At 42.2% G+C, this 18852-nt stretch overlaps 1 protein-coding gene across 6 annotated transcripts; it reads left to right on the top strand.

Moving 5' to 3' along the window:
- The first annotated feature begins 936 nt into the window (after positions 1-936).
- On the top strand, positions 937-18533 carry egf (epidermal growth factor). Of its 6 annotated transcripts, none has more exons than XM_028959814.1 (25): positions 937-1182; positions 1597-1820; positions 3288-3487; positions 3620-3801; positions 4709-4936; positions 5291-5496; positions 5796-5909; positions 6003-6125; positions 7382-7504; positions 7615-7740; positions 7878-8014; positions 8670-8818; positions 8926-9030; positions 10046-10269; positions 10712-10879; positions 11131-11280; positions 12496-12624; positions 12794-12910; positions 13216-13341; positions 13766-13888; positions 14032-14197; positions 14895-15059; positions 16897-16999; positions 17223-17325; positions 17515-18533. In XM_028959814.1, the coding sequence occupies exons 2-25, from the start codon at positions 1697-1699 to the stop codon at positions 17658-17660; spliced, it is 3537 nt and encodes a 1178-aa protein (XP_028815647.1). In that variant the 5' UTR covers positions 937-1182; positions 1597-1696; the 3' UTR covers positions 17661-18533. The 6 variants fall into 6 exon arrangements, with proteins under 6 accessions (XP_028815647.1, XP_028815645.1, XP_028815648.1 ...); XM_028959812.1 differs by having other exon boundaries at positions 1469-1820; XM_028959815.1 differs by lacking the exon at positions 937-1182 and having other exon boundaries at positions 1231-1820; positions 10046-10265; positions 10741-10879.
- Positions 18534-18852: the final 319 nt, after the last annotated feature.

The raw sequence follows: 18852 nt of genomic DNA, 5'->3' as shown, positions 1-18852 counted from the left end.
TGGGACAGTAAAGGTAAAATTTGTAGAGTGTTTTACGGCCGCAAGTCCAGCTGCATTTTTCTCTGGCTTTCTCAGAAGCACCTCAGAAGCGTGACTACGACCTTAAACAGAGAGAATTTTATTATACGTGTTCACTGGACGTGAACATGAATAGCAACTGAGAGCGTGCCAGTTGTTGAAACCATCTTGGCTCTGCTCACAACACAGAGGTGAACAGGCTATGGTAGCAGGTGTGTTTTTGTGCCAGGTGCATATGGCTCGGCTCTGGGAAAGAGATATCGTTTCCATATAATTGATGTCACAGCATTCTGGTGATAATCGCAGGAAGTGAGAACATTCCCATGAACACACACACACACACACACACACACACACATAAAACACAAATACAGCTGCACTTATGTGGACACTATCTATATCTATCTGTCACATTTACATTTAAGGCATTTATCAGATGCCCTTATCCAGAGCGACTTACAATCAGTAGTTACAGGGACAGTCCCCCCTGGAGCAATTTTAGGGTTAAGTGTCTTGCTCAGGGACACAATGGTAGTAAGCGGGATTTGAACCTGGGTCTTCTGGTTCATAGGCGAGTGTGTTACCCACTATCTATCTATCCATCTATCTGTCTATCTATCTCCACGTTCCTGTGCAGTATTTGTAAGCATTTTTGTGTGACCAGCAGGCAGCTCAGTCATATTCATCTGCACATGACGTCATTAGAGTCGAGTCTGCGTGCTCCAAAGTTGACGTGGTCAGAAAATAAAAGTATTGTGGTAAAGTTCCTGCCTCACGGACGGAGACAAAGATAACGTTCTGGTCCTCATAAACCTGCTCCAGTTGCTCCCTAATGAGCCAGCAGGGCAGACGGTAACAATGCCGTAGTCACAGAGACGGCATGAATAGTCTTTTCTAAACAGTTGACCGGACAAAGAAGGCACAGACGTGAGATGACTTCTGCAACGCTCTGCGCTCAAGCCCGTCAGACACACTGTGTCTCTCTGGTAGCCGTTTCGATTCGGACTCTAATGTTAGACGAGCAGATGCAAGTGAAGACAACTGAAGTCAAGGCAAAATTTTCAGTAGGCCGGTCACCAATGTGGGAGCACAGAAAAGGCACAGGTCCAGTCTGACGACTCCTCCCTCAGAAACCACGAATGTAGTGGAGCTGGAGGGGCGTGGGTAGGTACAGGGTGGCTCCTGTGATTCTGTGTGTGTATGTGTGTGCGTGTGCAGCTGCAGCAAGTGCTCCTGTCTCCCAGACTGCATTTTCAGCATTCTGCGTCTGTGGCTCCGTGATTGCACCGCTAGGAAAACTCTTGTTGGGCCTGGGCTAGCCCACACACTGGGATGTGTTAAATTTACCAGGGGAGTGTCAGGAATTTCATACTTTGCTTCCAAAACAACTAAGGGACCAGAGAAAGCCCTGCTCAGACTGTGTGTGTGTGGGTGTGTGTGTGCATTCCAGGACTTTGAACAGGTCTAGGCTGCCTTGCTCACTTTTCACCTGCTCTGACTGAAGAGGACTCGTCTACTCTCACCCCCTCTGGGATGTAAACTGTGCCGGGACGACTTGAGCTCTGTCTCGGTCTACAGGGCCTCGGGGACGATGAGGGCCATCTGCAGGCAAACGCGGTGGCAGAGGAGCAGGGATGCATGAGCACTGCCTGTAGGGAGCCAGACGGAGGGCAGGATTATGATCTTGGGGACGTTTGCAGTGGCACTGCTGGCATGTTTTGCGGGGGCACAGGGAGGCCCGGCCCAACAGAAGTCATGCTGGGGTGGACACCTGTGGGCAACAGGCAACTGGAGCTGCGTGGGTGAGTAGACATATTTAGACCAGGGTAGAGAAGGCCTTTTGGGATTACCATTGGCTCATTTGTGAGCATGTCAGGTTTTCAGGAGGTCTGTTCCATTATCAGTTGCAGTGAAAGCCCACAAAAACACATTCTTTCTCATTATCCCTCTGGGCAGGTGTGTGTTTGTGTATGTGTATTTAGGGGACACAGGAGTGACAGTGACACTGTTCATATGGTCCCCAAATACTAAATGCAAACACATATATTTCATGCATAATGATTTGCACACACATTACTTCAGGAAATCCAGTATATTTACTTATTATATTCGCTTAGATTTAGTTCAGTATAAATTTAGATTTATTGCATGTATATATTGAATGGATATATTACAATGCAATGCTGTATGGCAAAAACATGCATTCTAGAATTTTGCACTGGACGCTGCAGCTAGGTGCATTTAATTTACATCCTTCAGTTAAATTAATACAAATTGTCAATGCCCTCAGATGCTTTAATAACACATGGTGTGTAGCTCGCTTTTAGAAAGACGTTTGTTTCAGTATTACATGTGCATGCTCATGAATCCCTTTATTTAGAATTTTTAATCACTCTCTCGGAAGTGTTGCATTGGACACCATGCTGTTGTGAGAGTGTGTGTGTGATATCTTGAAGGCCAGCTGTACCCATGGCACAGAGAACAGAGCGGCCCTGTTTTAGCGTCCAAGTTGGATTCAGTCATATTAGATTTCACCGCAAGAACCAAGGAAAGGCAATTTATATCATTCTTCTTAATTTACTTATTAGTGATAGACGCTCAGGTGATTCATTGCCCTGCACATCATTTGATTTGGTTTCACTGGTTATGAACCCGAGAGGAATGAATCAGTCAGTGAGTTACCTATTATGCTACTTGGTTATTGTTCTGTTTCAGCCCATGACATGGATCCTTCTGGCTCAACCTATAAAACCAAGCTGTGATTATCACTCTTTTTATAATCATTTTGGTCATTTGTTTTCAGTTAGGTTCCCTCGCAGCATTTCTTCAGCCCTCTCGTCACATATCCCAGCAACATTTCAAAATCATGCTGCATTCTCACACAGACCATTCTTTGTCCGTACCAGAAGGGCTTTCATTATTGCTGATGTTGCTAAGATACCCTAAAATTGATCTCCAAGGTCTTGGTAATGGGATAAATGGAGCAGCTAGAACATCATTAATTTACCAGCTTGGGCACTTTACAACCATGAACAAAGCAGCCAAAGGGCATTGTGGATTTCAGTGTGTGAAAGTGTCAGAGTATTACGAAGACACAATGCTGCACATCCTCTTTTGCTTTGCCAAACCTAATGTTCTTTTTCGGTTTTACATTTTTATTCATTATGCGGGGTCATGTGTTCAAAGGTTGTATGACAAAGGTTGTTAGTCAGTGCAGAACTTTTTATACAGAGTGTGAACATTTTCTAAACGTATTTAATTTTCTTAAGCTCCAGACCCATTTTTTATCGTTGGATATGGTAATGCAATATTCCGGATGGACATGGATGGGAAAAACCCAAGAAGAGTTGTGACTGGAACAGGAACCTCAATACTGCTGGACTTTCACTTCAAGGATGGAAGCATCTACTGGGCTGAGGGCCACACGGGCCTCATAAGCAAAGTGTCCATGAACGGAACCCAGAGACAGGTGCTGTTTGCTTCCTTCACATGAAAATTGCAATGTAGCATTCCATTCATAAATCTTGGAGCTGTTTTCAGATAAAAATTGGTAAGGTTTGGCAGGTTTGACAGAGATATTCTCTTCTGTCAAAATTTCTAGAAGCTTCTGTCATCAGAGAAAGGTATCTCAGGTTTGGCCGTGGACTGGACTCACAATGCACTCTACTGGACAAATCGGGAAAAGGGAACAATCTACAGGATTGATATTACTGGCAAAAACGAGAGGATAATTTCGAAGCAGTTGTCGAAGCCAAGCTGCATAACGATAGATCCGAATCATCGGTAAATGTCACTTTTATCCCTTTCGTTTTTTTTTTTTTGCTCTCTTGTTTGCCCATTACGACAAATGTTGGCTCATTGGGACGGGTCACATTCTTTCAAAAGTGGATGGTACATAAGTGCTGCTTGACTCACAACGTATAACATACGCTACAGCAGAACAGCATCTGAAATCACAAGCTTTCCATTTATCCATTTTTGGTGTCGTGCCAAACAATGTGTTTTCACCTGATAATCGTAACAGCGCTCTTTATTCACACAAGTAAATGTTAGTAATGTAAGAAACAAGGGTCAGTTGCAATATGGCTTATTCTTTTGAATCTAGTAACTAGCAACAGTGATGATATTAATATTACATGTACTTGATTAGTTCCTCTTCCTTCTTGGAAGAAAACTACCACATGGGACAATTCTTCATGCAATAAAAGGGGGACAAAAAGCTAATTCAAAAAGTCATTTTAATCAGTGTTTTCCTAGCTGCTAAGATGAATAGCTAGCATGTGTCATGCTATTGTTTCAAGCTAACATGCCAACTTTAATCATGGCTAATCACCACCCCAATGCTTTTTACCAATGTTATCTTATCAAGGCTTTACTGTAAAAACAAAACTTCACAACGATTAGATTCTACAGATAAATAAAGAATTTTTGTTTTTAATTCAAGAAAATCATGAGGGGGAAATTGTGGGGTGTCACTGTGTCAGTTCTGACATTGAAATTTGATATTGATATACTATTATTAGAAATAATATTCATATACTGGTGTGGGTGGCCAGCTAACAGATGTAGGTTAAATTAATTTAAAATGTTGTCTAGGAGATTCTGAAGAATGCGCAAAAATTGTATTCAAATGTACATGGCTGGATAAAAATGTAGTATGGAGTACCACATTATCCTCTTTTGATATTAGATTTCTTTTTTGGCTCTCGGATGGGATAACCCCGAGTATACAACGCTCGGATGAGAACGGTGAGATGACCACCACGTTGCTGAAGGTTCCAGACAGGCTGGAGACACTGTCCATTGACTTCTCTGATAAGAGACTGTTCTGGATTCAGCGGGCTGCTGATCAGCACACGGCAGTAGGATCGTGTGACTACAACGGCAACGTCATCAACGTCTTCAGTCAGCCACTGCGGTAACCACGATGAAAATCTACCTGCATATATGTCATGACCATGGTACAACAGGCACAGTACTGAAGAAATGTTAAATATCTGTTAAATTATTATAAAACCTATTACTGAATGTCAGTTATAGTTTAGAATAAATCTTTAGAATAAATTATGGACAAGAGAGAGAGAGAGAGACAGTACAGTTTTTGAAGCACTTTTCGAGGCAAAAACGTTTGTACTTTTCCTCAGGTGGAAGTTTAAAGGGAGGACTTATCAGCTACTTGTGTTGTCCATAATTGGTTCTTTTAAAATGTCATTTTGAAATAATAATATCTTATCCTTATTTCATACAGTTTTGGTGTTCTCTTTCCCCATAGATCTCAAACTCTAAAGATGTCAGTGTTCTTGGACTTTGTGTACATAACGGAAACTGCACCACGAGGCATAGTACGGGTAAACAAGTACACAGGGGGTCCTGCAGAGAAGATGAACCACAATCCCATGTCACGACGCCCCAGAGAAATCCGAGTGGTGCATCCCTTCAATCAGCCCGTGGTTAAAATCTCAGTCCCATCTTCTGCAGGTCATTGACCTCTGCTCCGTCAGTGTAATGTGCTTGCCTTGAGTTTTCCTGACGTCTGCATACCTAAATGTCACCAAGATGCAATCGGTATGATTGTGACTGAGCTGGGTGCGAATGAATGCATTCTGGTGAACTGTGCCTACTTTTCCTTCATTGTTCCTTTCAGAACTCCTGCAGTGCAATAAATTTGAATAATAATAAGAATAAACAGATTCCCTATCTGCATCATGTTCATCTCTTTAGTGTTATCAGTTATATAGAATTCAAGTTCTATTGTTTAACAGTGTGTCTCTACACAGGCTGTAATCAGAGTTCTGGTGGGTGTGTGAGGGTGTGTTCTGACCATAACGTGAAGGGACAATGTCAGTGCAGAGATGGCTTTACCCTCAGTAAACATGGCAACATCTGTGAAGGTAGAACTCGACATGTGCCACTTTCGCCACGTGCGTGTCCTATGATACCTATCACTGGGGATTTTTAAGTCCAAATGCCTCCATGTATTTCAGATGTCAACGAGTGTGCTCTGTGGAACCACGGCTGCTCTCTGGGGTGTGAGAACATCCCCGGTTCCTACTTCTGCACCTGCCCACATGGCTACCTGCTGATGCCTGACATGAAGACCTGCCAAGGTAATAGTGAACCACAAAATGTTCAAAAGTGATTGTACATTTACATTTTACATTTATATAATTACTTAACAATCAAATGTGTCTAAAAAAAAACTGTTGTTTTGTTGTTCAATGGCATGTACGTGGATGAGGTTGTCATACCTATTTATAACTAACCAACAGCTACTTTATGAAATGCAAACAGAGAAGGGCGGGGCAGTGAGATTAGATGATGAAGTGACACTAATAACTGGGAACATATTTAGTCAGCAGCTTTGCAGCAGTAAGCTGGTTTAACTGCAGGTAAAACGCCAAGGGCCAACATATTAATACATGGCAATGCATTTCGCATGCACCGATGCAGCACTATGAGCAGTTACCATGACAACAGAGACATTTTTTCAAACATTTATTTCTCTCATATCAACTCACAGATCATAACTATGATTATGATTAACTATGTCAATATCATATAAAGATTGGTTATATTTGAGGGCCTCTGAGCGTTCCATGGACAACAAAAGGCCATCACATCATCCATCTCTTCCTCACTCACCATTACACTTTCACCTCTCTCCAGCGGATTAAAGCCTGACATCATAAAGGGATTTCGCCCAGGTTCAGCATAAGAAGCTTGTTTTCCTCCAACCATCTGGCTTTGTCAAAGTCATGAACCTAAGACAGTAATATCAAAGTTTGATGACAAAAATCGTACAATTTTGACAAACAATATTCTGGTAATTAGGCCTTTGGTAGAACAGGGCTTTGTTTGATTAACAGCTTGAACACGAGGAACATGCACAACACTATAAAGGTCATCTGACACACTTTTGAACTTGTTCAATGAAGTACATATATTTGAACATGTATTATCGTAACAATTCTATTTTTTTTATGTTTCCATGATGTGTATGGTATTAAGTGCTAAGTGCTATAAGAACGCAGCACCAAAGCGCATTGTTGGGTTCATAGGAGGAAAACGGTTAAAGTCAATCACAGAATTACGAATTGGACTCATCTGATCTGGACGCAGTGTAATTCCCCTAAGTCTGGGTCGAGGATAGAAAGTTCAGTCTAGGGAAGGCCTCAATCTTGTCCGTGTGCTATCAGGTCCATTTGGATAATGAAGAGAGAGGCTGGCAGAAGTAATGTCAATTGTTGCAATGGTGATGTTTACTTTGAAATGCATATATATATATCATTAGAAAGACAAAAAAAGATAATTCCGCATAGGTCAGAAAATGAATGCCGAGGTTTGTTCTGTCTCCCTGTGGCAGAGGCAAGGCCTTGCATAGAGAACGGGACGCTGTGTGAGCACACGTGTGTCCACACTCAACAGGGAGATGTGTGTTTATGTCCAGAAGGGTCCGTCCTGCACTCAGATGAACGCTTGTGTATCGGTCAGTATGCATCGGCATTCAACTTTTACACATATCACTCCTGTGTGTTTGCAGGCTGTTGGTCCATGTTTGACGCGCTGGTGCTTATGTTTCTGATTTTTTTTCTTCAGGATGCTCCTCTGCAGACAGGGGGGGCTGCAGTCATAAGTGTATAACGCTTGGGCCTGGCAAATGGGAATGTGAGTGTAGCTCTGGATACCAGCTTCAGCCTGATGGGAAAAACTGCACTGCCACAGGTAACATACATATACCCACACCCATACACACACACACTCGCGGACACTCAAATGCATCGTTGTCACACATAATTCAGGCCCCTGTGTTTGCATGCAACTAGTCATTTCTTGTAGTATGGTTTTAATAACTGTTTCAGGGCCTCCTGCATACCTGCTGCTTGCAAATGTCGTGGACATCAGACTTATGAACACAGATGGGACAGGAAGCAGGAAGCTGCTGGAGGAGTCAAGAGGAAAGATCGTAGCCCTGGACTATGATCCTGTAGAAAACAAAGTAAACAGTTCTCACTGGGATGCTTTATACACAAACCCAAATACAAAAACATAAAAACATATTCACAATCTGCTAATTTATGATATACATGGGGAAGAAAGAAAACAAATGGGGATAAAAGAAATTAGTGGAACCTTTTTAAGAATTAGTGAGAATTGTTGTTTATGATGGCTTGTTAGTTTATTATCCTGCATTATCATTTTTTTGGACATCATAAGCTACTGAAAGCAGTGAACCTACACTTGCTTAGGAAAGCATGGATTAGGAAAATTTGAAAGAAAATGTAATTATAAAGAATAAATACATTTATTCTAATCATTTTAACAGGGATTCATCAAATTACAGTTCTCAAGGTCTTGAATTACGGTCTGAATGATGCTGTTTTTCCAGCTTCTGTAAATATTGGTGAGATTACTTGAGGACTGAAAGTCAGGCTTGAATTTTTCATTTTGGTCCAGATTTGTATTAACACTTATTTTTGTGAGACAGGTTACCAGAGGTTCTAGATGGGCTTTGCACACCTATCCATTTATTCACGTCACAACCCTGATCCCCAGATTGGAGCTGGTCTGCTGCCATCTGGTGGTGACAGGTGAGAATACAGTGGGTTGATAGATGACTGATGTACAGTGCATGTGTTTGTGTATTTCCACAGGTTTATTTTTCCAGTACAGCACCTGGGCGGGTTGAAAGGGTTGATTTAGATGGTGGATCTAGAGAGCTCTTGGTCTCAGCAGGCCTGGAATCTCCCGAAGGACTGGCTGTGGACTGGGTCAGCCGAAAACTGTACTGGACAGACAGAGGGTCAGCCTTCACTTGCATCAAATGGGCAATTACTAACAAGCAAGGTCTTTGGGCTATATTGTGTTATGCGGCTTTCATAAAATGCTGTAAGTTACTTGTTCTTTTAGGCTGTCCACCATTGAACGCAGCAGCTTAAATGGTCAGAACCGAGAAGTCATCATGAATAAGGATATTCGGAAGCCAAGAGGAATTGTCATCCACCCTCAGGCACAGTATGTCTGGTGCAGTAGTTCCAGCACTACACTTCATACTGCGATTAACACATCAGGTAATAAATAATGTGAACATATAACCAGTGGTGGGTAAAAATCAGGCACATTTACTTGACTTCTAAGAATAGGTTTACAATGCCATACTTGATTACATTTGAGTACATTTGTATATTAGAAACTCTACTCTTAGTTTGCTACATTGGGCAAAACTCGACTCATTACTTAGATATGCTTTGTTTTTGCCTGACAGATGCCTCTAGTAGATCTAACCCATGACTATGTTTCACCGTTCAGACGTAGCAACAATAATCACATACCAACCTTTCACCAATCAGATGTAGCCATGCAGTCATATGACCACACACAAACCGTGGCGGTATAGCGGCACAAACTCGTCACACATGGTGCCGACACAGAATGAAAAACGGCAGATGCGACAGTCTCCGGTTCTAAAACCAGCAAGAATACTGAATCCCAGTCTTCCATATTGACCCTTTAAATGGTGCCATAAGCTAACTAGACCACTATACATGTTCATTTAAAGGAATTATTGTTTTGCTGTTTTATTTAATATAGCAATGCTAACACATAAAGTTAGCATATATATGATCATTTGTAAGCTTATTTGCTACAAATTGTTGTTATTATTATTATTATTAGAAAATACCAGAATTATCACACTGATATTTGTTCTGTCTGAATACATTGCTTCCAATAAATAAATGATATATTAAAATCAAAAAGTTACTCAGTACTTGACTACTCTTATGAATATGTATTTTTGTACTCTTTCTCACTTTTGCACTCTTTGTACTCTCCTCACTGCACATATTGCAGTGAGGAATCAATGTGCAGTAATGGATAATGAGTCACATTTTTTAGTAAAATCAAGGCTTGGATTTTAATCCTTTTTATTACCTCAATAATTGTAAAAAATTAAAAAATAGAAATCAGATGAATCTATGTATATGTGATATTTAGAAGCTTTTTTCATTTCCCTTCCATTGTGTTTGAGGAAGCTGTTCTGGACAGACATGGGTGGTAGTCCTGTGGTGGCGAGTGCAGACCTGGCTGGAGGTCATCGTAGGGTGCTGGCCCGTGATGGACTGCTGGCCCCTAGTGGCCTGGCTCTTGATTACAGCCCCGGAAGGGTGTACTGGTGTGATCAGCGGCGTGGGACGCTGGAGTCCACCAACCTTGACGGAACTGACCGCCGCAAATTGACTGAGAACCAAGTAGGTGAGGCTTCTGTATCCTAATGACCAAGACACATATATCCTTATTCACCAAACAAATTTGTTTAATTATATTATACTCCCCCACATAATGAATAGCAAAAAAATGTTTTCAGTCTGATATCAGTAAATTCTGACTAATAACTAATTCTGACGTGGAATATATATATATATTTTTTTACCAAATTACCCTTTTAAAGTGGTAATACTAACATAAAGGTAATTTATAATGTAATGTATTGTAATATGTGTGTGACTGTAAATGTACCTTGTTTCTAATTTTTGGAGTTTGTAATGGATTGCTAGTTAGATCAGGGGTCAGAGGTACTAGTTGGATATTTTTCTTCCAGGCAATGGAAATTACAGTTTAATGTCAATTAAACTTCAAAGGTTAAGGTATTCAAGTGCCTGCTCTGCAATACATTGTATTTTGTTGTGGTCTGCAGGTCACCCGTTTGATCTGACTGTTTTTGAGGACCTGCTATGGGTGTCTGATATGGAGGGGCACCTGCTGTTCAAGCTCCACAAGACATCTGGACAAACACCACAACTTCTCCATACCAATTCATTCCAACCAGCAGGCCTGGCTGTTGTTCATCCACTTTCAAAGCCAGGTAAAAACTAGTTCTTTTTTTTCCCTGTCTGTTGTCTGTTGCAGTTTACAGAGAAAGTGTGTCAAACATATGTTGACGTGAAACAAATAATTTACTTTAAGGAAGATCCAGAAAGTCACATGTTCACAATACTACAATACCCATAATGCCCTCAATCTGCCAGAAACAAATGCACTTTCTGTGTTGACAGTGTTTAGCCCTACAGAAAAATGTCAAGTGTAAAAAAATAAACCACCATGTGCCCCACCCAGGTGCTGATCTGTGTCTCTATAAGAACGGAGGCTGCGCCCAGGTGTGTGAGAGCCGGTACGGATCGGCTCGCTGCTCCTGTTACGCTCACTACGTCCTGTCAGCTGACGACAGAGAATGTATTTCCGCCAATGCATCCATGCCAAAGACAGGTTAGTGTTACCCAGATGCTACTGCAAACATACAAAGATAAGCTACAACCTTAAACCTTTTCTAATTTTGTAGAGTCCCTTCAATGTATTGTTAGTGAAGGATAATAAATGCACAGTAGATGTATAATACCGTGATGTTGCACAATGGAATAGGATGCAGTTGCAGATGAAAAAACATTAGATTTTATAATCAATAAAACAAATAAAAACAAAAGTTTTCAAAAGTTTTCAAAAGTTTATAACACTTTGATACAATTTTAAGTTGTCTCTGTAAGGCTTTTTGCTGTAAATTGGCTGTCCCCTCAAAATAACTCCATTGGTGTCTAAACTACTGGTGACAACTGTACACCCCAAAGTGAAAATGTCCAAATTGTGACCAATTAGCAATTTTCCCTTCCTGGTGTCATTTGTCAGGTTTAGATTTGAAGGTTTACTTGACACTGCACCAAATTGGTCAACATGGCCGTCATCCCAGAAGGAAGCCTCTTCTAAAGACCATGTATAAAAGGCCGAGACTGGTCTGATGAGACCAAGATAAACTTAATTGGTTCAGACAACCAGGTGAGGAGAACAAACTTCACTCCTACAGTCAATCATGGTAATAGTCATGGTTGGGGCTGCATGTGAATGTCAACATCGTGTGACATACTGAAGAAGAGCATGAGGTAGCTCTGAAGAAGAGCCACGGGGTAGTACTCCAAAATGGCAATGACCCCAAACACGACACAACCCAGACAACCACAGCCTTGCTAAAGAAACTGAGGGTCAAGGTGCTGGACTGGCCAAGCATGTCTATAGACCTCGTCCGTATGAAGCGTCTTTGGGCCAGCTTCCTCAAATGTAAGGTGGAGGAGCGCAAGGTTTCTAACAGCCACCAGCTCCATGATGCTGTCATGAAAGAGTGGAAGGGAATTCCAGTGGCCACCTATAAAGCTCTAGTGAACTCAAGTTCAAGTTCATGCCAGCTTTATTGTCATTTCAGCTGCGTACAGGTTAGAAATGATGAAATGAACTAACATTTCTCCATAACCACATATAACATTCAGACCCGGGTTCAAACCCCACTCATTAGCATTGTGGCCCTGAGCAAGACACTTAACCCTGAGTCATGCCCAAGAGAAGGGTGTGTGTGAGTGTGCATGGGATGCACTGCAGAAAGGAACGTTAGACTTTTTCATGCTGCATGTGATTTATTAAGACATCTCTCTGTTACAGAATCAGGAGGTGGGGAGTCTGACGATCGGCTGGAGAAAACTCTGAGCAATCACAGTTCCCCTGAGAGTGTACGAGAAACGCCTCAGTCGGCAGAGGATCACACCCTCTTCACCGAAAAAATGGTCTCAGGTACATCCTGACAGCCAAGTCTTGTGGATAGTAGATTTAGGCCACAATAATTTTACCTTTGTTCATGAAACAAATGGGTTGAGACCAAACGGAACGTCACACATTTCTGAATAAATATTGAACTAAATCACCATGAGTCAGCCATATGAAACATTTCTGTTTCTCTCAGATCAGGATGACTGCTACTCACTGAGGTGTGACGTGAATGCCCAGTGTCTTGTGGAGCAGGGGGACGTAGCCTGCCGGTGCCTGCAGGGCTTCCGTGGGGATGGAGAGCTCTGCGTCGGTCAGTGTGTCCTGTGTGAAAAAAAAAAAAAAAAATGAACGGAAACTGGACAATGCCTGCTTGCATGTGTATAATAATAACTGCTTATGTTTTAGAAGTGGACATTATGTGCCACATGTTAACAGTGATGTGTGGAGTGGATATTGATTCATCTTATTTGGTGTGTGTACACATATACAGTTGATATTGGTTTATCTTGTTTAGTTAGTGTGTGTGTGTGTACAGTAGATATCGATGTCTTTTATTTGTGTGAGTAAAGATAAATATAGATATCGATGTATCTTGTCTGGCTTGGGTGTGTGTAGATATTGACGAGTGCACTGCAGGCCTGGCGGACTGTGTGAACCCAGGCTCGGAGTGTATGAACACAGCCGGAGGCTACTTCTGTCAGTGTAGACCGGGCTTCAGTGGAGACAGCCAGCATTGCTCTGGTGAGGGGAGCACAATCTCACACACACACACACACACACACACACACACACAAATTCATACATGCACAGCTTTTTGTTGAAACCGTTAACATGGATAGATGCAGTAAGACCTGAATATGTCCTCATACCCACATTGTAGTTTACAATTTCAGATTTGCACAGGTGGGTATTAGTAGCCTAGTGGGTAACACACTCGCCTATAAACCAGAAGACCCAGGTTCAAATCCCACTTACTACCATTATGTCCCTGAGCAAGACACAACCCTGAGTGTCTCCGGGGGGGGGACTGTCCCTGTAACACTGATTGTAAGTAACTCAGGATAAGGGCGTCTGATAAATGCTGTAAATGTAAATGTAAGTCGCCAGAGATACAAGGGTAGATATTTGTTTGTTTGGTTGATTTTGTGTGTTTGTGTGTGTGCAGATATAGATGAGTGCAGATTGTCTCTGCATGACTGCGATCGAATGGCTCAGTGTTTGAACATAGAGGGGTCGTACCAATGTCGTTGCCCTGTAGGATATACTGGCAATGGATTCACATGCCAAGGTTGGCTGTTTGTGTTTGTGTGTGTGTGTACACATCCTTGTAATTGCATCAGCACGAACAGGCACCAAAAACAAATATACATGGCGCCAGGACAAGCACTTCAACTTGCAACGGTGATGTCTTCAATGCTTATTTCGCTACAGAACTGAATACTGGTCCCCCCGGGTGGAGCACTGCCAGGCCTCCTAGGCAAACCACAGCTTGGAGGAACAGGAACAGTGTGGAGAGCTGCCCGTCCTCCCACGAATCCTACTGTCTTCATGGCAGCATGTGCTTTTACTTCACCGAAATGGAGTCTTATGCGTGCAAGCAAGTACCCGGAGCCTTCCAAAGAGCCCAGGCTCTTCACACTCTTACCCTCACATTTCTATTCTGAGAATGCATGTAATATCATTTAATTTTCTGAACTGTTGGTTGTCTGATATGGAATCAGATTTGAGCCAGCAATTTGAAACCAAACCATTCTCAAGTGTGAGACTATTTTTTCAGTGTCCCTGCTGACTATTCACATGCGTTTACACAGGATTTGGCTGCACTTCTGGCACAAATCTCTCACAAAATGGGTGGGGCTTCGCCTCATTTGCCAGCAAGCATTTGAGTGACAAGTCCGTTCCCTGGAACTCCATCACTGCGCGATGCATGTGCACAGCAGCAACAGAAATTAGCGACCGGATATAGATCAGCATAATCAACATTTTATCGATACTTACGATTGTGCTGTTTATCGTGCGGCCAAATCTCACCAAAATTTTTCTTCAAAATATTGGCACAAATCTGATTCTGGCTGCTTTGATTTGCTGTATCGCCTTGTGAACTGTAGATGGCAGTGTTGCTTCATGGATTCACTTGTCACAAGTATAACTTTTTGTGTGTGCGTGTCTGTTTGTGTGTGTGTGTGTGCTAATGAGCATGTTCATTACTTAATTGTACATGCACATGATGAATAAAGCATGCACGCATGGTGTTGCGTGGAGTATTCATTTCACTGTGTGTGTTCACTGTGTAGCTGCGTTCCTGGCTACATGGGGGAGCGATGCCAGTTCAGTGATCTGGAATGGTGGGAGCTCCAGCAGGCCGAGCAGCAGAAGAGGAGAAACGTGGCCATCGCTGTGTGCCTGGTGCTACTCATCGCACTGCTCTCCATCGCCGCCTGCCTCACATACTGCTATGGGTGAGAAAGAGAAAAAAAAAATTGTGGTCAGGCTTGCATTAGAAGCATAAAAACTGTGTTTTGCTATTTTGTTAACTTGATTGTAATGTTCATATTGTTCCAATATTGTGCTTTATTGTTTACTTTATTCTACCAGACAACGATACCCACTTTTCATTGAGACAGACACCAAGCTTAGTGCTTTGCCTTAGTGCTTGTATAGGCAAGAACACCCAGAGACTTGACAAAAACCACACAAACAAACTCTTCATGCTCCCCTCACGCCATTTGCAACACGGAACAATTTGTCAGGCTTCATTACCACGGTCCGAAAGGTGAACGCAGCATGAAAACACGAGCCATGGGCAGCGGCAAGAGTCGGACCCTGCGTGCACCCCGTCTGATGTAGTGATATGTTCAGGGGTCAAGACCATCTATTTCCTTGTTATCTCCCATCATGCCCTTGCGTGGCTTATTGTCTTCACGGCTGTTTGTGGGTGGATCGGTGACACGCCCCGCACGTGTTGCGTCTGTTTTGACTCACAAAACAGTTCCAGCTCGGGCTTTTTTTCTTTTGTTCTCCTTTTTTTTTTTTTACTCTTAAGGCCCCTGAGCCTCACCATGCTTTCAGCACGCTTTCAATTACATGCTTGGCTTGTCTTGTACTACAGCAATTACACAGCAAAATAGGTCATTTCTGTGCCCCAAAGTGGACCCACTGATCTATAACCTTATTTAAACGCTACACGGGCGGCAATATTTCGGTCTCAAATTGCCATCCGCACTTGGTCCAACACATACACACACACGGTCACAGTCCTGCCCAGTTTGGGCAATTGCCTTTAGGTTTATTGCATAAGTATATATATCTATATACTTATGTGTACTGAACCGGCCACGGGTTGAAGGTCAGGCCATATCATTTCTAACACACAGGAATAATGAAGCCACTTATGCTGTGGCTGTGTTAAACCAAATGCAGCACCGTGTCAGGAGAACAGGCGGCAAATATGGGATCTGCCGCCCTACGAGTGACAGCCTAAATGAAATTCCAGCGGGAATCCAGAGGGGTCATAGCTTCATTTACATAGATATGAAGGCCTGTATTTTACAGCACAGCATACGTCTGAGAGTCCATATTGGCCGTCCTAGTGACACAGCTGTGTACAAATATTGCGCGTTACCGGAACAAATATTCATGGAATTATATCCTGTCCTGAAATCAGTGATGTCGAGTAGTGACCTCATAACATGCAGATCTTTTCAGAATGTGCATCATGGCACATATCGAATACCAAATTCCACACGTGAGATTTTTCTTTTGCTTTTCATTTCATACGTCTGAAATATGGGTGTCATCTTACATTTGGGGTCTAGAATAAAGGTAATGTTAATAGATGGTGGATATGTTTATTCGTTGTGCTTCTTATCAGTATAAATAAAATGCATTCATGTATGTTAATCAATTGTAATGTGAAAATTTATATAAAATGAATGAAACTGATTTACCTGATCATTATCTAAAAAAAAAATTATTTTGTCTGTGACTTGCAAAAGAGGGGTTGTCCGATTTTATGGTCGAAATGGTACAAAGTAAAAAACGGAATAAAGTTGCTCAGAGCTACTGTGGTGTTGCTGATAACAAATTCTCCAGTTTTATTTCAACTGCTGGAGGATTGGACACCATTACCTGATAATATATTCTGCATTTGGTGTGGGTCATGGTAGAGATGCAGTCACTCCTATAAGTGTTGAGATATGACTGTAGGCCAAGTCATATATAATTTTCATTCGCAATTTAGATTCATTAAAAGTGACTGCTCACAAGCACTCTCTATAAATCTTTGCTGTGCTGCAGGTCAAGGAGATTCAAAAGCAAGGAGCCTCCAGCAGACAACGTGAGTGACACAAGTGTGGTCGAGGACAGCATCACAGAGACCATCATCACCAGCACACAACAGGTAACACGTCACAATGGCGCCCCATTTGCAGTTAGAATTTGTGGAACTCTTCAGCATTCACAAAACATGGAAAAGTAACCTCTTCTGGAATTACTGAAGCATAGTAGTATAGAAATACAACCAAATGCTTGTTCCGGGGCAATATCCATCTCATTTCATTATGCTAATTATTTAATTTCAAAATCCGGAAGAGGAAGATGTTTGGTGACAGTGTTTCCTGTAGTTTTATGTAGTTCTGGAACATGGCGGCTGTGCAGACAAGAAGGTCCTCCACGTCTTGGGCTGTCAGAAAAGACAAGTTTGTCCATCCTTCTCTTCTGAAACAGGTCAAGGCCCATCACATTATTATTACACGCTGCACTTCGTTGATCACTCCGATGGATCGTTTTTTTTTCTGCTGTTATTTCTGTACTTTGGTCCAAAGTCTCCAACATTTCAGATTTGTGTTTGTCAAAACCTGACAGCTATGTAGTGAGTAAGAATGAAGTATTAATCCTGCTTGTACTGATCTCTAGGTGAAAGTGTGGTGTCTGAAGAGATCGGAACGCTGCCAAGGACCAATCGAGGGTTTGAGGGCGAGAGCAGGGCAGGCGTCCTGAACCCTCCAGACAACCTAATATTCCTGGACGAGCCTCGACCGTCCGCTCCCCAAATCATGTGAAGCTCCTGTGTCTCAAATCAGGAACAAAGTTGAAAAGAATAATGGCAAAAAGGAACATTTATTTGAACAAATTTGTCAAATACAGATCCCACTTTTCTGGGTTCCAAATGGACTTGGATTTTAGGTTTGCCCAAGGTGTGTGTAGGTTGTACATTTCTTTATGGTCCTTGTCATTGCTGTGAGTGCACATGCTGCTCTGCCCTGGTATAATGCAATGGTGACATAGAGAAACGGCGGAGGGGGGGCAGCAAGTTCTGTTGTTTGTTTTTTTTTCTATTAAAAATGCATAAGAAGTAGAACCATAGAACAAAAAAATTTTTACTCTGAAATACGCCATCACTAAAAGCCAGAAATTGCGCTAACTGTAAAAATGCAGGTTAGAATATGGTGAAATCATATTTTTCATACTGCCCTCTGATCGAAAAACAAAAAAACGCTGCTTTTTTCTAAATGTTAGTACAAGACATCATTAAAAATACTTAAATGCAACCGATTTTCAATACGCTACAGTCTGTACTGATACATTATTTATCAGTGAAGGATTAGAGTACTGGTTGTTATCGAATGTGCCTGGTGTGCGTTTAAATACGTTCGACTCTGCATGCTTCAAAATGTGTCTGTTGTTATATCATCAGTCAGTAAAAATTGTATTTCTAGTGTTTTCTTGTAAATGAAATGTTAAAAGAGCAGCGTAGACGTAAGAAATGTTAGAAAATGTTTTGTACCAGACCCAGGAGATGCAATGCTACTGACTTCTGCTTCATTTATCTGTTTTGTTCATTTGCTTTCACAGATTAGCAGTGTTAAAACTTCACATTTGAATCAGCGCTTGTCTTTATGCAGATAATTAAAAACCATCTGTTTATTTTAAAAGCCTCAAGGCATCTTTGGTTGAGGATGCGTGCAAAGTCAAATTTAACTTTAAAAAAAGTTTTGCCAAAGCGGCAGCAGGGAGTGAGTGATCTGCCTGTTGAGCGGGAGCGGGCCGCGAGCCCCGGGGGCGCGAGATTAGCCTGATCCCATCCGATCGGCTCAGAGAGGCGACGCCCGCCACGCTGCGCGGCCTGCGGCGGTAGGAGGAGCGGGCGCAGGTGGGCCGTAGGCCGGATCCTCGCTCCAGGCCTGCGCCCCCGTCCCCGTGATGAGCCAGCAGCCGCTACAGCACGCAGCGGCGTCAACGTCCCAAATTCCG

The sequence above is a fragment of the Denticeps clupeoides genome, chromosome 18, assembly GCF_900700375.1.
Source record: "Denticeps clupeoides chromosome 18, fDenClu1.1, whole genome shotgun sequence".
NCBI lineage: Eukaryota > Metazoa > Chordata > Actinopteri > Clupeiformes > Denticipitidae > Denticeps > Denticeps clupeoides.
This window is presented reverse-complemented; position numbering and strand designations above follow the sequence as displayed.